Source organism: Colletotrichum acutatum, assembly GCF_030867785.1.
Source record: "Colletotrichum acutatum strain CBS 112980 chromosome Unknown BDZ83scaffold_20, whole genome shotgun sequence".
Classification (NCBI taxonomy): domain Eukaryota; kingdom Fungi; phylum Ascomycota; class Sordariomycetes; order Glomerellales; family Glomerellaceae; genus Colletotrichum; species Colletotrichum acutatum.
This window is the reverse complement of record NW_026849014.1, coordinates 384237-405156: the sequence shown is the minus strand read 5'-3', so window position 1 is coordinate 405156 and position 20920 is coordinate 384237. Positions and strand designations below refer to the sequence as shown.

At 52.8% G+C, this 20920-nt stretch overlaps 6 protein-coding genes across 6 annotated transcripts; 3 read left to right on the top strand and 3 right to left on the bottom strand.

Annotated features, from left to right (window-relative positions):
• Nucleotides 1–419: 419 nt before the first annotated feature.
• BDZ83DRAFT_611015 (uncharacterized protein) lies at nucleotides 420–1983 on the bottom strand. The gene is made up of 3 exons (XM_060507633.1): nucleotides 842–1983; nucleotides 575–781; nucleotides 420–493 (listed from the first exon to the last, which is right to left on the bottom strand). The coding sequence occupies exons 1-3, from the start codon at nucleotides 1495–1497 to the stop codon at nucleotides 448–450; spliced, it is 909 nt and encodes a 302-aa protein (XP_060368110.1). The 5' UTR covers nucleotides 1498–1983; the 3' UTR covers nucleotides 420–447.
• A 1392-nt stretch (nucleotides 1984–3375) lies between these two features.
• BDZ83DRAFT_611012 (uncharacterized protein) lies at nucleotides 3376–4515 on the bottom strand. Its single transcript, XM_060507632.1, has 2 exons — nucleotides 4014–4515; nucleotides 3376–3918 (listed from the first exon to the last, which is right to left on the bottom strand). The coding sequence occupies exons 1-2, from the start codon at nucleotides 4464–4466 to the stop codon at nucleotides 3706–3708; spliced, it is 666 nt and encodes a 221-aa protein (XP_060368109.1). The 5' UTR covers nucleotides 4467–4515; the 3' UTR covers nucleotides 3376–3705.
• A 673-nt stretch (nucleotides 4516–5188) lies between these two features.
• BDZ83DRAFT_171557 (uncharacterized protein) lies at nucleotides 5189–5868 on the top strand. Its single transcript, XM_060501472.1, has one exon. The coding sequence runs from the start codon at nucleotides 5300–5302 to the stop codon at nucleotides 5756–5758; it is 459 nt and encodes a 152-aa protein (XP_060368108.1). The 5' UTR covers nucleotides 5189–5299; the 3' UTR covers nucleotides 5759–5868.
• A 1694-nt stretch (nucleotides 5869–7562) lies between these two features.
• On the top strand, nucleotides 7563–8384 carry BDZ83DRAFT_571541 (MYB DNA-binding domain-containing protein; the record flags this gene model as incomplete). Its single annotated transcript, XM_060504419.1, has 2 exons — nucleotides 7563–8144; nucleotides 8247–8384. 2 exons carry the CDS (start codon nucleotides 7563–7565, stop codon nucleotides 8382–8384), a joined length of 720 nt encoding a protein of 239 aa, XP_060368107.1.
• Nucleotides 8385–14709: 6325 nt separating this feature from the next.
• BDZ83DRAFT_171537 (ketopantoate reductase PanE/ApbA C terminal-domain-containing protein) lies at nucleotides 14710–16506 on the bottom strand. Its single transcript, XM_060501471.1, has 2 exons — nucleotides 14891–16506; nucleotides 14710–14834 (listed from the first exon to the last, which is right to left on the bottom strand). Exon 1 carries the CDS (start codon nucleotides 16323–16325, stop codon nucleotides 14892–14894), a length of 1434 nt encoding a protein of 477 aa, XP_060368106.1. The 5' UTR covers nucleotides 16326–16506; the 3' UTR covers nucleotides 14710–14834; nucleotide 14891.
• Nucleotides 16507–17085: 579 nt separating this feature from the next.
• Nucleotides 17086–20605, top strand: BDZ83DRAFT_571379 (SNF2 super family protein; the record flags this gene model as incomplete). The annotated part of the gene is made up of 2 exons (XM_060504403.1): nucleotides 17086–18352; nucleotides 18405–20605. 2 exons carry the CDS (start codon nucleotides 17086–17088, stop codon nucleotides 20603–20605), a joined length of 3468 nt encoding a protein of 1155 aa, XP_060368105.1.
• Between the last annotated feature and the right edge of the window lie 315 nt (nucleotides 20606–20920).

Sequence of the window (20920 nt, the reverse complement as noted above, 5' to 3'; positions counted from 1 at the left end):
GCTTGGTGAGTGGAGATGAGGCAGCCCGGAGATGGTTCTGGCTCTTGCTTTGTTACTGGACTCTGCTTCGTGATTGCTGTGAAAAAGTTCCTCTCGGCAGTTATCCAGGAGGTCAGCTGAAGCCGGTAATTTCCTTGGCTGGCTCGCTGTCGTATCGACATCGTTCTCGTCTTTCTCAGCTGATGCGAGGCTTGGACACGATCCTGTGTTTCTGGTCAGTCGAGCCGAAATGCGCGAGGTGGCGTAAGGTAAATCAAACGTCTTGTGGAGGGACTGTCGCGGATCTCAGGAGACGCTCGGAATCGGCAGGCCGGCGCAAACCCGCGACACGTTTGCAGCTTTAACCTTCAGCTGGAGGGCAGGTGTTGTAATTTGGACAGGGCTGGTTTCGTGAAGGGTCCCCGAAAGGAAAACACTGACCGGGTTCATTGAACAAGAAACTGGGTACTAAGAGCAGCGAAGACTCGTGAGGATTAAGACTGAGAACCCTGAACTGCATTCAAGGTTGACCTGCTGTTTAGCACAGAAACCCACCAAGTTTAGTGTGAGTTGTGACAACTTCGGGGATCCCTACCCGGTTGCCTGCAAACACCCGTGACTCAACGGGCTTCTCCAAAAATCTCCAAAAGCCAAGCGGTAGTCAGGCCTCGAGACAAGTGGGGGGACCCGGTGGACGAAGCGATTACTAGTCGCGGCTCCAGGGTACGGGTTGATAGCTTTAGATTCGTTGCGAGAATTTAGACAAAGACGAAGAAGTGGCTCTTTGGTGTAGCGCCAAAGTCATGTTGCGGAAGTTTGTTAGTGTGGTGGTTGCAGTGTGCGGGGTGTAGTAGCTAGCCACCTCGGACTACGGATAGCGTAGACAGAAGAGAATATCCGTACGTGCACCATGTCACGCAAAGACAAGGTAATTAGTAATACCATCCGTACTCCGTACTCCATGTTATTACTGAAAAAGATGGCTTCCGCCGACCGGATACCAAAACCGCCAAGCGGACGAAGGTTCATCAAGCTTTGGGCTGAGGCGATACAGGGCCCTTGGAGGCTCGCTAGGCGATGCAGGGGCACCGCTGCCACAGGAACGAGGTTGATCGTATGATGCCCCTTCTCTGAAGCGCAGCAGACTTTTTCGGCTCGAGTCCGGGGAGAGGCCCCTCCAGCAAGTCCAAAAATCGACCACGGGTGGCCCTGGCTTGCAACAACAACTTGGATACAGGCACAGCGCCGGCTGTCATCTGGTGTATACCGACGGTCCGGACTCAAGTCTGTGAAAGAAGGTTTTGCGGCGGGTTCGAGCGTCCAAGACTGGGCGAAGAGGATAATCCCAGACACGTGTAAGAGAGTCAGAAAAGTATGCGGTAAAAAGGGAGACGCGAAGGCGAGGCCACAAAGCGGCGTCATGTTCGTGGGGGATCGCGGTTCGGAAAGTGGATGAAGAGCTGAAGCGGAATAAAAGAAGAAGGGCGTGGTAAGGATCGATACGTTCAACAAGCCCATGAACGTGGGCGAGGACGATGTACCGCTGGCAGTCGCAATCGTAACCCTACCCACCACTTCCCTTTCTGAGCCGAGCTACCGAGATGCAAGCCATGCGATGCATGCAAGAAGTCAGCCAGACATTCTGTAAGGGGCTCGCATGCAGCAAAGGATCAGTCGGGTGCAGCGGTGTGGTCGGTGATATGGGTGCGCCGCGCCATCAAGAGATGGATGCAAGATACTTCACCTTTGGCCAAAAAGTGCAAGGTAAGGTACCTGCGTACTCTGTACTAGTAGGTCAGAACGCTTGGGTTGTTGGCACGCTTGGACATTCCGGGGTCCATCCTCCAGCATCGGAGAGGGGGTCGACTATTGGCAATAGCAATCTATTCCGATGCGGGACGAGAACGATGACGAAAATTGCAGCAGTCATCTGGGCTTCGGATTGTTGGCTGTCGCAAGATGCATGTGCGCTCTGGCAAAGCCGCCCGCAAAGGCAGGCATTGGTGATGGAAAATGGAGAATCCCATCCCTTCCCATCTGTCTGCACTGCTGCAGTCATCTGGAGGCGCAGACCAGACGTGAGATGAGAGCAACCTAAGGCAGCCGACCTTAACTTAAGTTGCCTTAGGTTTCTTGGCTGGCTGCCCATTCTCGGCCTAGTGTTGAACGGGAAGGAATCATCGACATGGCACTTCCATTTCGTTGCCTTCCTCCAAAGTTCCACACGAAGTAAGGTGGATGGATTGGTACCTTCACTTTTACAATATTCTTTTCTTGTTCGTTCCTTCCATCGCCTTTTCCGCAGATGCAAACATGCAGGGCAGCATGCAGCAAGGTGGGAGCGAGCATCTAGCGCATTCTTGCCGTTCTTGCCGTCACTTACAAGCAACAGTCCTGGTCGACGGAATCTGGGAGGAACCCGATGTCAGGGCGCCCCTTACCCTACCTACCTAAGATACCACCCGCCTTACGTCAAGGCGGACGGAGAGAAGGGGCCAGGCTGACGACAGTAACTTCCTGAGCTGAGGTGGACGAACCCTCTCTTACCCATCAAGGCTGAGCAGGCATGGCAAGAACTGCACGACGATAGGCAGAATCGTGACAAGCGGAGGCAAGAACGCAACACTGCATCAACCCAGTTCGGGAGTGGAAACCAAGGTGTAGGTACCTAATGTAAGGTATGGATGGTCATTGGTATGGAACCTACCTTAGGTACCTGGGCAAGAGTGGATCGTGAGCCGATGGTTACTGCTTCCGTTCTTCCACAATGACACTCGACCTGGGCTCATTGACGCGCACCCGCCGGCCCCATCTGTCAAACCATCGCGGCTAATCAGGAAGCCTGCAAAGTACCAGATAAGGTACCTTGCCTGAGTCTGTAAGGTACGGACTCTCGTACCTTGCACCGTGCACAAGGTACCTTAGCTTGCCGACACACGTCGAACCTCGAGGCTTGGCCCTCAATGCGGATTCTGCCTGTTCTATCCTTTCTTGTAGACAGTCTGGCCCGGCTGCCATGTCTCATCTCTAGTTTCTACGAAAGTGAGGTGATGATGGAGATTGCCATGGCCCGTGAACGAAGCATGGAAGGTAAGGTATCTTCCTAATAACTCTGTACTTTGTAGATTGCACCTTCCTCTTTCCTGGGACAGACAAAGAGCCGAGACTTTTGTCTCGGCATCAGGATGGCACACCTACCTGGGGAACCTAAAGTGTATATCGGTAATCCATGTATCTTTCTACCTGATTTTCCAGCAAAGTGACTTATAAGTGAGATGAACTTGACCCAAATCTGAGACCCAACCAACCACACTTTTTCTCAATGTGAGGAAAAAATAAACATCAAAATTGCGGCGTGTCGGGAGCTTCAATTTGGACCTGCATTTATCGCATTTTCCATGTCGCTGCTTCCAAGATTCGCAATCTCTTCCTCCTTCAATCATCTTGCACTCAACTCCCGTCCCTGGCGCCTACCTTCCGTACCTACTTCGAAGTCTGAACCTCCCCTTCTTACCTTCCGTGATTCGATAGTCTCAACCCTGGCTGAGTCTCTTTCTGTCCCCTTCTCCGTCTCCGTCACTGCCTCGTCTGCCTCCTGGGCTCTTCTCATCGTCTCATCTGCCCATCCGTCATCTGCTCCATGACTGCGCATCAGCATCTCATCTGCGGCCTGCCCTGCATTTTCTCCAATCTCCACCTCGTCACCACACATCATCGCCGACTCCGTCACCTTCCAAGCCCTCTTTTTACGTCTGATCGACATCCCCCGTGCCCACAGAGTCGACCGACTTGTCCACTGCCCAGCCATCTGATTCGCGGCACCTCGTTTGTCTCTTTAGGAACCGCCCCAAAGGATCCCCCCCTAGTCGCCGATTTGAAATTCCAGAATGGGACCCCAAGACCACAAGTCCTCCCCCAGCTGGGCGACGAAGAAATAAGGTGAGCACCTCACCACACGCTAGAATAGAGTCCCACTCCTTCTAGAAAGATTGCCCGGGATCCCTGGGTCGCATAATTGATCTTTTAATTGCCAGGTATGCGTGAAACGCGTTTCCTTCATGCGATACCCGTCTGGCCCCCTGCTCCAGCTTCATATCCCCCCCTCTCATGATCCGCCATGTCTCGATGAGGTCAACTTGGCCGCCAGCACTAGCAATGAGCAAGCCCCAGCCGCATCTTGTCCACACGAGAATCTCGAGCCAATTCTCCAACGTACCGCCAAACCAAACTCCGTCGGCCATCCGTCCTCTTGCTGTCCGAGTGCCCTCCTTGGCCACCCTCCCGTCGAGTCTTCGTCCCAGGTTTCCTCGTCCAAGCGTCCTTCCTACTGGTTCGGCCCTACCCTCCCTGACGACGAGCCATGGAAGGTACTTGCGACTTTCGCCTTTGCCCAGCGGCGAGAGAGCGAGCCTGTCGAGTGTCGAGCCACTCCCCAGGCCTTTTTCTGACCGACCTACCATCAAGCACCGAAAGTCTGGGATGTGCATTGAGTCGCACAATCTCCTTGCTGCCGAAAGCCGGGGGGTTTCTTACGCCATGTACCGTCCTTCTGCTTACACCCACCACATTCCCGGCTCACGGTTAGGTGAGAGAGGGGGTGTGGTACGGTTGTGTGGGAGGCTGCGGAAGATTGTGTGCGCGTCTTCAGCGCACGCGTCTGGCAATCTGGGGATGCCCTCAAGTTCGTGAGAAGACGAGAGGAGCTCGAACTGCTGGCGGCAGCGTGCACGTTTGCGCGCGCGCGCGCGCCCATGCAAACAGACGAATAATCACCTTGAGCGAACCGCTATCATCCCATGGTTTCGACGACGGCACCATCGTGCGACCTGGTCATTGAGTCGCACACGTCCCAAGTCCCCCAAAAAAAATATCCTCATTGGAAAAAGTTGTTACCCCACAGGCTAACCAGTCTTGTCTGGTCCGGTGCAAGTCAACCCTACGACCATCCCATCTCGTCGACGCGCGCGCCGCCCGCCTGGTCCAACAGCCGCCGCATTGCCGAACCTGAACCTCAGCCGTGGTACCGCCGTCATTCTCATCTCGGCCATGTCCCTTCGCAGTCGTATTCCTCTCTGTTTCTGCGTCTGGCATTGGCATCTACCTGTGGGACCTGCCAGATTTGACCGTATCGACATTGAGGCGAAGGCCGACTGACACGCCTTTTCTGGCGTTTGGGACGCAAATCCCCCTGCTGCGGACGTCTTCATCTTGGGTCAGCCGGGATGATTTGCCTCCTGGGACCACTGCAGTTCCCTTCCGAATCGATCCCGAAGCTTTTGACCAGGTCTTCGAACGTGGAAGCAGGCCCTGACTGCCATCGATGACGGCAAAGGGATCATGGCTAAAAAAGAAAGGGTCCTTTTTTTTCTCACTGACATTGCGGATGGATACAACCAGCTTGAGCTTGGTGCCCTCCGTCTTTCTCACCCGGCAGTCCCTTGTTCTCACCCCTCGGCAATCTGCCCACTTGGTCGAGTGGTTGTTGCACCCTTACCGTCTCTCTGGCCCTATCGCGTACCGGAGCGGCGATTTCTCTTCACGGTTCTGGTATACCCTCCCTGCATCAGATATACCCCCATCAGGGCCAAGGCATGACTTCTTGGTGCTTATCCAGCCATTTCCTCTCCCAAAACCTGCTGTTTGCCCCCCAGCAGACTCCACTGTATTCTCCAGAATGGGCAGAGCTGTCCAAGTTACGCTGTTCGCTGGTGGTTTTCCACCCAAAGCAAGCCCCCCGTCAAGGACGGAGGCCAGGGGAAGGATGACCCAGGGACTTTGAGCTTCCGAGCCCACGCACACGCGCACACACACAGGCTCACACACATTCGCGCTCAAGAGTCAACTGCCTTGAGTTGAGCCAAGAGCTGCCACCCTGGTACCCTTTCTCTCTCTCCCCCGGTGAAGCAGGGGGCCGAGCAACATGGGCGGCCTTCCTCTGAATTGCTGCTGCTCAGTTGCTATGCCCTTCCCAACCAGCGAGCGCATGGTAGGGCTCGTTTCAGCTTGTATCCCTCATTCGGCTGAACGTGTTTGGATTTCTTCCATGCGTTTTCCAGACCTCTCTCCTTCTCTTTCTCTCTGGGTCGCCCGGCCTCCCTTTACAGGGTTGGATCGAATCCATCCGGAGGTTTCTTAGATTTGTGAAATTGTTCATTGCTTGTCTCCCCCGACGGCCCTGTCTGCCCATCATACTAAGGTATGTAGACTGGCCACCGTCACGCCCACCCCTCCTCGCCAGTTGCATCATTACCGCCGGCCGGGGGCACTCCTGCTTCTATATCCGGCAGCGAAACCCATGGCATAAGATCCCCAAATTATGCTACCGTCATCACCTACTGGGCAAGGTTAACTTGAGTCTCCGCAACCTTTTCAGGAACAGAATACGTCTCGCACATGGCGAATCGCGTATGTGCTTGAGATGTCGGTGACAAAAGCAGCGGCAGTTGATGTACCCTCTTTCTCTCGCCTCACCCCTCCCATGCATGCTTTTCTCCTCTCCTTCGTTCCCTTCTCTCTACCCCCAGAGCAAGAGTCCACACACAGCCCTCTATTCCTCTTTTCGATAAGGCACATCGGACGATATAATGCAGCCTTTGCCCACGTCCGCGCTTCCTCTCTTTTGACCCCTTCACTACTATATTACTTGTCCAGGGCCAAACGGGGTTTATAATAAGTCAAGGGAAGATCCCGTGAGCTTAAACGGCGCGTGACAACAACCAGTTGAAAAAGGGTAGCATGGTTACCTCGACCTCTATTTCGTCTTAATAATTTTTTCCCACCTTACGCCAGTCAAAGGGAACTATCCGTCCGGCCGTGCAGACAGACAGACAGATAGCTCTCCACCACCGGGAGACAAGTTTTACGAAACCGCAACGCCAACTTGGTCTTATTTCTCAGCCGTCGTCATCATCATCATAGTCGTCGTCTTCTTCGTCCTTCTCCTCTTTTCTCCTCAACAGCACTACCGCTAGAATCAAGCTGGTCATCATCATAACCGCAAACTCTGGCAAGGGCTCGACCGTTGCCACAAGACACCATTCTCGTCCGCTGCCAGCAATACCGCGAAAATTCTCTCCACACCTCCCGGGCACGAATGTTCGTTGAGTCTGGAGGGGGGGTCTCATCACGGCGATACCATAGCGCTGTTACAGGATCGCAGTTTGAAAGACTACCATCACCATCGCGACCCCGCAACGTCGCACCAACAGCCATCACCACTCCCGACGCCGCCCGAGAGGGCCTTCGCTCAACCAATTCTTTCACTTCAGAGCCCGGCGACCGTCCAGAGCGGTTCGCTCTGGCGGGATCCATGTGCCGGAAGCACGCTGGCGGGCAACTATCGAGTAGGGGACTACAATGTCGATTATTCTGCACAGGAGTCGCATCCGAGCGACCAGGGCCAACAGCAGCATGGTTATGACACGACGCCCTCACATCATCAACACCATAGGAGCTCTCTCCATCATGGCGCCGCTCACACGCCCACTCTCCACGAGCCGCCCACTAGCCATCACTCCCATCATCCGGCCATGCAGCAACACCAGCAGCACCCTCACCACTCTCACCACTCCCACCAGGTCCTAATGGATCCGGGGCACCACATGAGCCATGCCCGGCACTTGGGTCCGCCTCACTACGGCGCTCCGGGTCCAGTCGTCGCTCCTTTGTATTCATCCATGGCAACGCCTACGCAATCCCATACGCCCCATGGAGTACCGAAAAGACCGAGGCCAGACGAGCTTGACTTGTCCGTTCCCGGAATCGACCTTGAACAGACGGACCTCGAGACCATGCAGCAGACTCCTCTGGGTACCGCCTATGCACAGGCGACCCAACAAGTCCAGGCTCCTACACATCATCACCATCGACTACCCGATACAGGACCCCCTTCCAAGATGATGAGGCGTGATGGTGACGGCGGAGACAGAGGCGGTGCCCCGAGCGTCGTGGGACAAGCAGGCATGCCGACTCCGGCACCGAGGCCAAGGGGGCCGAAGCTAAAGTTCACACCCGAAGACGACCAGCTCCTGATCGATCTCAAAGAGAACAAATCCCTAACATGGAAGCAAATCGCGGATTTCTTCCCGGGGAGATCATCAGGAACACTCCAGGTGCGTTATTGTACGAAGCTCAAAGCTAAGACCACCCAATGGACCGATGAAACAGTATGTGCCCTTCCCTCCCCTGACTACGATGCCATGTAGCACAGCCAGACGGCGTGGCATGGCAAGACCGCGCGCAGCGTTCTGACTTGATTTCTCCTCCAGGACCAAAAGCTTCGCACTGCGCTGCAAGACTACGAGAATGAGAAATGGCGTATCGTCGCTAACAAGGTCGGAACCGGCTTCACCCCTGCTGCCTGCCGAGAACGCGCGCAGGAGTTAATGGGCGGCCCTCCCTTATAGCATTCAATGTCTCCACCGGGAACTTCTGAGCCCCCGGCTGGAGACACAATCTACACGCAGCAGCTTCAGTGATGAAGAGGAGCTTGCCTTTAGCGATGATCTCCATCATGCAACTTGGAACGACACGACCCATCCGAAGCACCCAGATCGACCTCCACGAACGCCGTCCTCCCACTTCGACTCAGCGAGCTGGTAGGGGAGGCAGATCTGCAATCAACTTACTCGACGTCTTTTCATGTAACAGCTTGGGTCGAAAAGCACAGAGAACGCAAGGCCGGAAGAATTGCGCCAGCTCTTCCCCAGCCACCGAGGCCATAACTACTTCTTCGACTTGTTCACTTCAGCTTCTTACCTCATACCTGCGACTCCCGAGTGGCATTGTCCTTTTGTTTTGCTGGATTCCCCATCCGCCTAATTCTAGAGATACCCCCGAACACCACGGGTCACATTATTTTACTTCATCTTCTTCTCGACCTACTCCTTTATCTCGACTCATGACACAACGCACACATTATAGACTTTGGGGGCAACACAGCGAACCACGCAATCTACGGCCTTTCTGCTTGTTTTTATCCTTCTCGACGCTCCTTTAGACGATTTTGGCTTTTCATTCTCGGCGATTGTCATCAACTTCTTTTTTGGCACTATGCAAGGATCACCATTGTTATTTCCCGCTCTCGAATTTAGTGCACTTGACAGTTTCACTGCAGTATTTGGTGGTTTATTACACCAACACTCCTACAGCATCGACTCTCGAAAACTTGACTGCATTGAATCCAACGGAGGAGAGGCTTTGGTGGTGAGCTAGCTCTGATGCCTAGGCTCTTGCGGGTGGAAGGAAAAAACCACAAAAAGGGGGGAAGATGCAGATGGAAAGACGCATTTTGCATACACGGCGGATGACACGCGCGCAGTTTTCGCATCCATGAACGACGTCTGTTTATTTTTGTTTTGTACTTTTGACCATTTTGGTTTCGATTTGTTTTCTTCTAAACGCTCACTACACATTTTTGTTCGATTCTACCACACACATCACGCAAATGTACTTTGTAGTATTTGTAGCTTCTTCAACCCCTTTCTTTGCTTCGTCCCAAACTTACTTCTGCATACGGCCATGATGAGGTTCAACAACATGGTACGAAGCGGAACAAAGTAGCAGCCGTTTCTTGAGATGCTCTTTGATACCGATTATGTGAACAAAAAAAAGTGTAGGAAGGCGGAGAGGAGATCTGAGAGTAACAAAACATGTTTCTTTTTCTTCTTCTATGTATAGTGGAAATCACAACTAATTCGATTCCGGTGTACCTATTCGAGATTTCAGCAAGTATTCCCCCTCCCCCCCCTCCCCCCTCCCCAAAAGTGGGAGACCTCGGGGATAAAACTTCTGTGAATCACATTGGCATCGTAATGCAGCAAGCGCTTCGGGGAAGTCGGGGGGGAGGACGGGAAGAAGCAAAGTAGGCGTAGGCATAGGCGGGCACATCACAAAAAAAAGCAACATGTCTGTCCTATCATACTCCATCTATTCCATCCCCGTTCTGGACAGGATACCTACGAAGACCGCGTTGAGTACCGATATGCAACTTCTTCTTGGGGGCGCGTGTAGTCGACTTAGGGACCTACTTACCTTGTGTCGTGAGCCGCCCCCTTTCACGAGGGCCTCGAGGCCTCGTCCCAAAACGGGAGGGTTACAAGGCACACCTCTTTTCGGCTTTGCTACATTAGCGCGGCCTGTTTGTGCGGTCCTGGAGGGGAAAGGAATGGGAGGGGAACGGCCGGCCGGCCGGAGGTTTTTTTTTTTTTTTTACCTATGTTACGGTTTGGCGTGCAGTTGACGTGTGGCAGCATCTATATTAACAATACATATTCGATTCCGCTTTTGGCAGCTGGTTTATTACGGCACAGTACCTTGCCCGCCGCGGCGCCCGGCGTCCACCCTCTCGACCGATTTAGGTCAGAGTGCAAAGTCCGGGGAACCAGGAACCAGACCAGGCCCAGGGGCCCGGGGGGTTGGGAAGAGTCAAGATATCGCGCGTGGGCGGGCTTGTTCAGCAACTGCTAAAATTCGGAAACTAGACAATAGCTGTATTTTCTCAAGCCAAGGTTTTTGGACAACTTGGCTCTTGCTCTCGTTTCAAAAGTCAGTCCCTTTTTTTTTCTTTTCTTTATTTTTTTTTTTTTGGCGTGACGCACGATGGGGGTCGAATTCATTAACTTCAGGCTTCTGCTGTTATTCATGTTTCCCTCTATTATGCCCTGGACCTTGGGGCCTTGGGGCTGGCGCGTTCGGTTTGGGCTTTTGGGCCAATATCGGCTTGGCGAGTAATGGCGGAAAGAGGAGCGGGTGGGGGGAAGGGAACGGCGGCGGGCAGGATTCAGGAAAGAGACCCAAAGGTGCGAAGAGTTCGGAGACGAGATACAGGGTAGGAGGACAGAATGGCCCTGCTTTGGCCTGCTTACCTGCCTGCCTTGGTGTTCTCTCTCTCTCTCTCTCTCTCTCTGTGTGTGTGTGTGTGTCTGTCCTTCTCTTTCTCCTCTCTGGGCTCTCTCCTGTCCCGGCACAGAGTTCGCCACATATCCAGATGTGGACGGTAACGCAGAGACGGGCTGCAGGTTGGCCCTGTCGTCTGCTGAAAGGACCAGGACCGGCTATCGAGCAGATGCCAGAAAAAAGAAAAGAAGAGGCGCCTGCCCGTAGGATGCTGACATCTCTGGCCCTCCGCATGTGCCGAGTTCGGGGTTTGTGATCGAGCACAAGATTATGACCCTTTTGGCGACTTTGTTGTCCCTCCCACCCACCCCCTCTTACAATGAGCGTCCTATGATCTGGATCTCCCGCCTCCAGGCGTTGATGAACCCATTGTTCACTGCGCAGGCCCTCGTTTTGCTCTGCGTCCACCCAGAAAGATTAGTTTGGCAGCGGCTTCTGCCCGTTGAAACACTGGGCCCCAGGGTTTCGTTCGTTATATGACCCGGGGGATTCTGATATATCCCCCCCTAGCCCGTCATCTCCCACTTTTCAGTTCCCCCCCCCTCCCCAGCCACCCGCCAGAAGGCAAATCCAGGCAAGAAAGAAGCGGTCAATCGCCCCCGGAACGTGACACGCGCGGAGCGGTTCCCACATGTTTTCATGCCTGGGCCTCTTCCCACTCTCTCTTTACTGACGGAAATGCAGTGCCATGTGTGAGAGGTAGTGAATCGCGTGGTGACAAGTGACGTGACGGGTTAGCCTTGGTCGACGAGGTTCCTGCATGTCACCCCCTATGCAGAGTGATACCTGCATCACTGCATCGGGTACGGAGACCTACGCGGCGCTTCTTCCAACGGTCTACGGATACTGGACAGGCCACGGGTGTGAGAAAGAGGCAAGGCCAACCGCACCCTGGGGTTCCAGACGTCGGCTCTCGGCTGCTGCTTGTGGATGGGGTTACTACCACCCAACTATCGCACCCCCCTTCGAGAGGTCGTGTCCGCCGCTATATTATTGAGACATTTTATGAACAAATTTAAGCTCAAAGATTTCGTGACTCCCGAGACCACTTTCCGATTGTGGGGGGCCGCAAATCGGACACCTTCTCGCACTTTGCGCAGAGAGTAGACGTAAAGCTCCGAAGCCGTACGCGACGAGCGATCAAATTCTTCTGCAAAGACAGCTAAGCTTTCAGTAACTGTGACAGTTCAAATTGCATAGGGTAGATACCGTGTCGCATGGCGCAGATCAAGCAAGCCAAAACAACAGGCGCCACGATGTTGCGGCTCCAAGGCAGCCACGGAAGATTGCCATGTGGTCATTCAGGCGACGTTTGAAAGAGGGAGGGACGAAAAAAACACAACCCGCTCTCCTGACAATGAAGCTAAACTTTTTCTCCAACCCTACCTCGTTGTATGCCCCGTCAGCGGCTCGCCATCTCTTCGGACGAATGTCAACGGGTTCGCGAACTTCATGCTGAAAAAGTCGGTTAGCTCAGCGCATGAGACGTCCCAGGTGAAACTCTTCATGTGCGATTGATAATGGGTTATCGTATGTGAACTGCCGGACCAGATGGTGAGGATGCTCGGTGCCGGGGGATGCTTGGCTCGATTTCCTCCAGCGCGAGCCAGGGGACATGGTTTGTGTGTGATCCCCGGGGCGTCAGCACCGTCATGTCCCGTCTCATGGTCTAGGGCTGATATGGTTGTCTGGCGGGTCAGTCGGCCGACTATGTGCAAACTAGGTGTGGACGCAGCCTTTAGATCTCAAGTATGAACACTTGATATTGGCAGCAAGCCTTGGCCTGAGTCTCTCGAATCCGAGATGTTGCTGAAAAGGCCAAAGTTGACTTCAAAACTGTGGTCAAGGAACCCTTGCGCCGGCCTTTCTCCCACCCGGTTGCTCCGTGTGCCAGCCCGGAAAGCTTGGATCAAGCGGCTGACTGACGTTACTGCAGCCGAGGACATGAGCGCCGAGCATATGCCGGGTTTTACCGATTCCATAGCCATATGTCCAACCCTGAGCAAGAGAGCTGCTTTTGGTTCTTTGAAAGACTCCATTCTTTGAGCTTTGGAACAGAAAACCGTACGTCAATGGACAAACAAACAATCTCTTCGAAGATGCGTCATGCGGGTTGACGCTGCGATGTAACCATGCAGCAACACTTTTTTCGTACCTGTTCGAAAGCCAATCAAGGCTTGGTCGGCCCTTTGTTGCCACAGGTTAGCATTTAGAGCCAGCTTGAGATCAACGTGATGCAAGCTAGAGAATTTCCAGAGCTCCTCTTAGAAATGGGGTTGGTCTGGTAGCTTTGTTGCTCCAAACCACTCGTCTGTGGGATGTTGTTAGCCTTGTCGAAATTGATGTCGTCCACAGTCTCCGCAATGGGCTGACAAGAACCCATCAGACAGGCATCGCCAGGGAAAATCTCCGTCAAATATGCACCGGGAATTTTTCTTTCAACCCCTGTCATCCAATCGGAGAATTGAGGCATCAATATGAATTGGATCCATATGTTGGAAAATGGAGCGCTGATGATTAGCAATCACTGGGTCCGCTGTTCTCTCCACCGCATGGCTCTCCCGCAACCCAGAGGGACACTGCCGGTCATGATTGTTGCATGGCGACACTCAAGTGAAGAGAAGGAGTTGATGGTCTCATTGGATTGAGCTCTCTACGTTGCCGTGTGCCCTGAGCTCCGCTTCTTATTCCGCCGCTTGGCAATCCATCGGCCTGCCATCGAACAGCCAGGGGTTGACATGGTTGAGGGAGCAGAAGCAAGCTCTAGACCGAATGCAAGGAACCAGATCTTGCTGCTATAGAGGAAATGGCGCGACTTCAAGCCAGATGATCCCAAGATCCATGCTGACTCTAGATCGAACTTTTCAACGTCTTTGAACTGGTGGCCCGCCACTGACGATCTACTTCTTATGACAGATCAATATCGAGATTGTGTGGGCAGAACTCAGTGCACTGCTAGTTTGCACTATATAAGTTGACAACAGTAGTCGTTTCAATCCATTAAGACCGTCAACTAATTGTTTCTGGCTATTCGTTTTGCGATCGCAATGAAAAGTGCTTCTCTTGGGGGTGTTTAGCAAGCTTCGAGATTCCCTCCATGCCGAGTGCGATGAGGGCAGCATGCCGCTCATCAGAAGTCAGGCTTACGCAGATTTGCTGGTCAGGCGAATCTACTGCCCGTCATGAAATGCCAGAGGGCGTGGGCGTAGCTTCGCATGAGTTTTCTCTCGCACCTCGGCGGCATCGTCGGCAAAAGGTAAGCGGCGGGTGCAAATCCTGAGGGGCCAAAAGTGTGGGCGTTTCCTTGGAAGGAAAAGTCTTCTCACTGGGTACTTCCATGGCAGTCGCTGATGTTCCGTCCGCCCCTGACGCGATACACTATTCGTGGTGGGCTGCCAGTATATCACGCCTGATATTATGGCTATAATGTGGTCTCTTAAGGGGCGGCAAGCAAGCGAACGTGGCAAATGAAGTAGACCACCTCGAGTGCAACTGCACACCAAGTCATACTAACTGGCTCCGGGGTTGCCTTGCAAAAGGGCACGAGTCTCCTTTGGAGGAGACTGGGCCACGTTGGCATACCACCAGTAGCTTCTCGAGGAGCGTGAAAGCCGGACGAATGAAGGTCGCCTGCTGAAGTTCGGAACCGTTGGACGAAGTCTTCGAAACAAGGTTGTCCCGTAGCTTCTACAACAAATTCATGCTGCATCTCTGCCGTGGGTTCGACTCATTCAGTAGACAGTTGGACGCTATGCCGGTGTCGTCTAGTTTGTGAGCAGTCGAGTGATTGGACTGAGTGCACGAGCGTCAAGAGGGTAGTCCCCTGGACGGTTAATATTTCTAGTATCATCGCGGTCGATCTCGTAAAGTATTGGAGTAAGATCGACGATATTCTGGGGAATGCAAGTGTGTCATCGCGTCTTGCTCAGCGACTCGTCGGTGTTCTGCTGTGTTGTGACCTGGGCCAAGCGTTGAAGCGGTGCGATCATTGAATTCAAGCACTGGGCAAGCCTACCCTAATGATTTTTTGCTAGGTTGGAGAAGTGCTTGCCGAGAGACTCGTCGTTCAACACAGTGCCATTTTCCACAAGATCGACGAGATTCTTGTGATGGACAACGTTAATCCTACACTCGAGATAGGCAGCCATCTCAACTAGCCATCCGTTGAACTCGTTGACTTCGGTTGGTTTCCCAGCACGAACGTCTTGGAGCATAGAGCTCGTATTTTCTCGGACCTTATGTCCAACACTGTAAAGCATCTCCTTGAGCTTGTCGTGGGAAAAGCGGTCCAGAAGGTCGCTACGTTGACGACCGTACTTGCGGGTCACATCGTTCTCCGCTACTGATGGCATGCCAGGGACTGTCTGAAGAATAGACTCGGTGCTTCGGTCTTTGATCAGGGCTTGAAGAACATCGCTGGCTTCCATCAACAGAGAATTGATGATGTTGGCTATGGGACCTTCCTGTTTCGTGAATAGATCGCCATTTTTACAGCGAAGGATGGCGGTTAGCGGGTTGATGACGGAGTTGACCACGAGTTTCTCCAGCTGCAGTACCCATAGCTCGTCGCGTGTCACAACATGACCGTTGAGATGAGGTGATTCGGCGAGTATCTTCGACAGATAGGAGGCGTTGTTGTCAGAATTGTTTGGAAAAACAAGCCCAATCTTGAGGTCTGCCTCGGAGGCATGTAGACTCTTGAACTGACCCAACGAGGTCACTCCGTGAGTTGTCACGCAAGCCAGCCAGTTTGGATGAGAAGCAGATGCATCTGGGTACCGCGATGCCATGTAGGTTTCGCCGTGAGGTGGCCAAAGTTTGCACATGCCGTTCTGAGCGAAAGCAACCGTGGAGCGGTCATTGAGATAGCGACGTGCTCGATCGACCTGCGGAAGAGCTTGGGATGCCTTGGTCGTGACGATCAGGTTGGAAATCTCCTGTCCATCCGCGACCTCTCTTGCCGAACCTAAGAGCGGTTCTTCTTCGGACCATAGCTCAACATCGAAGTCCAAATACTTTTGCGTAGAGTCTCCCCGAGTGATCTCGATGCCTGGTTGCTGTCTCCATAACAGTAGAAGCTCTTTGCGATGAACAACGAGGGTTATCGGTGGCGGGTTTGGTAGAGACGCAAGTGAGCTAGCAAATAGAATTCCTAGGTTTCCAACTCCAAGAACGTAAATACGCTGTTGGCGGTTGCGGTGTTGTTGATGAGATATCGATCCATCTAGCCGACTAACCGATGGGCTCAAGACTGAGTTGGTTCCTCCGAGATTGGACAGGCTCCAAGCATAGAGTTTGGGTGCGCTCCTCTCAGGCGAGTGATCGAGGTAGGGTTGTAGCCAGGCGGGAGCCATTTTGGGAGCGCTCCGTTGAGTCGACGAGGAACGGTGCATGGACCGAAGGCCGTAGCCAATCCTTGAGAGAATGCCAGCTGAAGGGCGTCTAACCATGGCTCCAGTCAGAGAAAAACGGATATCATTGCTGGGAGTAGTGGTATACGAAGTTCCCTTTCTGATAGACGCAATAAGTTTGGATATAAGGTAGTTGAATCCCAGCAATGACAAGAGAGAGGTGCGCACGGAGTACCCTTGTGGGGGCTCCTTCTTTGCGTCGGCCGTCGCATTAGTCAGGTGTGGCTGTGTTGCCTTTTCCCATCGTGGCTGGGGAAGAGCCTCCAGCCACGGAGTCTGACGGGCTTATCTAAGACAGTTCCATGCCGATTGAAATTATGAGACTGACAAATTCTACCAATTAAATTCGTCACCAAGTTTTGCCATTAAGATCCCTGTCAGAGCAGCTGACTGCGCGAACCGTTCGCTCCTGCCTCGCCGTGGCGTCATCGTTTTCCGGAGTAAATCGCTGTTGCACGCTCAAGTCTAACGCGCTGTTGCCTGTCCTGAATCTTTGCCTCACAATCTCAACGAAGTGAGTCACCCCTACAACACATACGATAATCCCCCCGACGGTCTCTTGGAATCCAGATCCTGCTTGTCGCTTACTTAGCTCGGTACCTACAGGCATGTCCGCCACCTAAACTCATATCCATTCTCAACTTCACTCAATCCCCATTTCTTCAACCACCAGCAAGGGTGTTTGTCTGTTGCTCAAGCATCTCATCAAAACTGGCAACATCAAAGTCCATATCTTTGGGGTCACAGTCTGGAACATCGGGCATGGATTTATGAAAAATCTCCGTCATCGGATCTCAAAATGTCGTCCGACAAAGAAGACAGTGGCATAGTTGCCGAGAAAACAAGTGAGAAAAGTGCACCTTCCAACACTGAAGCAGATGCCCCCAGAACAACAGCAATTCAGTTTGAGGGCGATGAGGCGGCATTTTTGCGAACCATCACAGCCGATATCCGCGACCAAGATGATTTAGAGCGCGACATTACAACACAGGCCAACGCCGCCCTGATTGAGGCAGAAGACAAGAAGGATAAGCAGCGCATTGAAAAACTGGAAACCACCAAAGATAAACTCGAGGCAAAGAGAGTAGATCAACGGAAGAAGCTAGAAGGAGCTCGACGGAACCCTTATCAATCACGGATCATACAGAAGGAGCTCGACAAGCTGGACCTAGAGATTGAGAATGCCATCAACGACATCTCAGACTGCCAAGCTCGCATCGATAAGAGACAGGAAGAGATTGCCGTTGTGGAAGATCCTGTCAAGAGCAAGACTAAACGCTTGGCCGGCGAGTCGCACCGAGAATACCTTGTTCGGACCGGAAAGATCACGCCTTTTGCTAACATTGGTGGCGAGCGACCCGACGGTTTCGAAGGAGAGCTAGCAGATGTTCTTGTCGAGGCTGAGCAAGACGCGGCTGCGGAGGAATACCAGAGCGACGATGAAGAGCCAAAGTCTCATCAAGTATTGCGCATGCCAGGCTTTGCTGAACATCCAGAAGCAGCTCCGGCATCCGTTGAGACTGAATTTTCACTAAGACCGAGAAAAAAGCGCAAGTTGGATGAAGGAGCATCGTCGGATGAATTTGATGCGTCGGCTGTCAGTTCAGCTGAAAGCCAGTACGCTTCGGACACTAGTGAGGAAGAAGCCACGGGTCGCAAGCGCAAGAAGGGCACGACTACGCATAAGAAGAATAAGCGTAAGAAGGCCGCAGAGAATACAGTCACCGTTGGTAACACAAAGGTCGACCTGAGCAGCGTTGACGACGGAAATGAGGCGATCTATCAAGCACGCCTTGCCGATTGGGTCAGGAGACGAAGCGCAGCTCGTCAACAACAAAATGGCAATGCCGATGGCGACGCCTCAACTAAAGAGAGTGGCGAGGAGGAGTGGTTTAAACCTTCGCCTGATCAGCCTGACCACGAATTCGGTAGCGGGCTGAGGCTCCCGGGAGACATTCATGCGTCGCTCTTTGCGTATCAAAAGACCGGTGTCCATTGGCTTGCTGAGCTTTATGAGCAAGGTGTAGGTGGCATCATCGGGGACGAGATGGGCCTAGGAAAGACAGGTAAGAAATTCTTGGTGACAGATGGAGGCAATGTTACTAATACGCTTAACAGTGCAAGCAATCGCCTTCGTTGCGGCGTTACACTACACCAAGAAGCTTGACAAGCCCGTCATAGTAGTCGTTCCCGCGACTGTCATGCAACAGTGGGTCAACGAATTCCACCGATGGTGGCCTCCCTTGAGGGTGTCGATCCTACACTCGTCTGGTAGCGGTATGGTCAATGTGGCTGAGGATGATGACGATGAAGATTATCCTGGAGATAGGACGAATCGTGACGCCGCAGAGCGTATCGTCAGGCGTGTTGCCAAACATGGACACGTTCTAGTCACCACGTACGCTGGTTTGAACACCTATGGCGAGCAATTACTGTCCCTGGAATGGGGCTACGCCATCCTCGACGAGGGCCACAGGATTCGCACCCCTAACGCGAATGTCACATATCAAGCCAAGTGTCTCAACACACCACATCGTCTAATCCTATCGGGTACACCAATCCAGAACAACCTCACTGAGCTGTGGTCGTTATTCGACTTCATTTTCCCCATGCGACTAGGGACTCTGGTCAACTTCAGACAACAGTTTGAGATTCCTATCAAGATGGGCGGCCACGCGAATGCGACCAATCTTGCGGTCATGACTGCTGAAAAATGTGCGACGACTTTGAAGGAAACCATCAGCCAATACCTGCTTCAGCGGCTTAAGGTCGACGTGGCATCAGACCTGCCGGAGAAGACGGAACAGGTGCTGTTCTGCAAGTTAACGCCGGAACAAAACGAGGAGTACGTCAGGTTCATTCATTCGGATGCCGTCTCTCAGATCATGGCCAAAAAGCGACAATCCCTCTACGGAATCGATATCCTGCGAAAGATCTGCAACCATCCGGATCTTGTTAGTGTGAACAGGAAGAACCAACCAGGATATGATTGGGGAAGCCCCAGAAGATCCGGCAAGTTGCAAATGGTCGGCGACCTTCTTCCAATGTGGAAGAAGTTTGGGCATAAAACGCTGCTATTCTCCCAAACCAAGATCATGCTCAACATCATCCAAGACTATATCGGCAAGATGGAGGGAATGAACTACCTGCGTATGGATGGAGACGTCACCATCGAGAAAAGACAAGTTCTGATCGACAAGTTCAACAACGATCCCTCCATTGACGTATTCCTGTTGACGACTAAAGTAGGCGGCTTGGGTGTGAACCTTACCGGAGCGACCAGGATCATCATCTACGACCCTGACTGGAATCCGTCAACTGACTTACAAGCGCGAGAGAGAGCATGGCGACTCGGCCAGACAAAGCCAGTTGCCATTTATCGGCTAATGACTTCGGGCACTATTGAGGAGAAGATTTACCATCGCCAGATCTTCAAGCAATTTATGACGAACAAAGTTCTGAAAGATCCGAAACAGCGAGCCAACTTCGATCTTTCTGACCTTTATGACCTGTTCAGCTTTGGCGACAATAGCCATAGTATGGCTAGTGCCAACAGAAGCAAGGTTTTCGAGGGCGCGGAAGTCAAGTTCAACCAGTCAGAGGGCCACAATCAGCTGGAGAAGCCATCAAAGAATGCCGTACCCATTTCCTCCGTCAAGGCAGAAGACGAGGTCGACACGGTCCGCAAGCTCTCCGGCGTCGCTGCGATGGAGGAATTCACGGAGCCTACAGATGACAGCGAGGAGAAGCGCATTACCGAGAATTTGTTTTCTCGAACCGTGGATAGCGCCTACGAGCATGACCAAATCATGAATGGCAAGAAAAAGGTACAAGCTGACCAGGCGATGAATCGACACGAGGCGAATAAGATAGCGGCTCAGGCAGCCGCCCATCTGCGACGAGCTGGAGAGGCTGCGCGCCGTATCCCTATCGGGACTGTCACCTGGACTGGCGAGATAGGCGAGGGAGGCCGACCTAATGCACCGCGACGCCGCGGAGTGAATTCTTCAGCGGTTATGTCTTCCCTTGCGGATCGTCAGGGGCTCAGCCAGCCGGTCAGCGGCTCCAGTTCACGGGGCAACACTCCAGGTACGGACAAGCCCTTGAAAGAAAAAGACTTCATACCCTTGATCCAGACTTTCATGAGACGACAAGGAGGCAAAGCAGTGACCAAGATGCTGGTTGATCACTTTAATCCGTATTGCAAAACTCCGAAGCAGACGGACGATTTTAAGAGTGCGTTGGATAGGGTAGCCGTCCTGGGGAAGACGGGTGGCACGGGGAGGGGTACCTGGACGCTAAAGCCTGCTTTCAAGTAGTGGCCAAGCAATTCCAATTTCCCTTGGGCGACTTGAGGACATTGATGTAATCGTCAAGGATCAGGAGAATGGCGTTCCGGGCAGGTGTTGTCGCTTTCAGGCTTATACGCGGCATAGATACGCCCTGGTTATTTCGAAACCAACCACATCGCTGGCTTTCATAGAATCAAGATTTGAGGACGATGAATGAAGCAGTGCCGTAGGTTTCTTAGTGATCCACATATCACATCACAGTATCGCATTGTGTGCACAATTGTGTCGAGGGTTCAGGAGCTACTCTTCAGTTCAGGCCATATATGGCGAGTTTCTATTCTG

Bases quoted from the DNA above. Each gene is read 5' to 3' on its own strand.
- BDZ83DRAFT_171537 (XM_060501471.1), bottom strand. From the start codon at position 16,325: ATGGTTAGACGCCCTTCAGCTGGCATTCTCTCAAGGATTGGCTACGGC.
- BDZ83DRAFT_611015 (XM_060507633.1), bottom strand. From the start codon at position 1,497: ATGGGCTTGTTGAACGTATCGATCCTTACCACGCCCTTCTTCTTTTAT. The intron at 782-841 runs GTGGCTAGCTAC...TTCCGCAACATG, and splicing joins TACGCTATCCGTAGTCCGAG to ACTTTGGCGCTACACCAAAG. The intron at 494-574 runs GTAGGGATCCCC...CCTTGAATGCAG, and splicing joins GGGTGTTTGCAGGCAACCGG to TTCAGGGTTCTCAGTCTTAA.
- BDZ83DRAFT_171557 (XM_060501472.1), top strand. From the start codon at position 5,300: ATGACGGCAAAGGGATCATGGCTAAAAAAGAAAGGGTCCTTTTTTTTC.
- BDZ83DRAFT_611012 (XM_060507632.1), bottom strand. From the start codon at position 4,466: ATGCACATCCCAGACTTTCGGTGCTTGATGGTAGGTCGGTCAGAAAAA. The intron at 3,919-4,013 runs CTGGCAATTAAA...TGAGGTGCTCAC, and splicing joins GAAACGCGTTTCACGCATAC to CTTATTTCTTCGTCGCCCAG.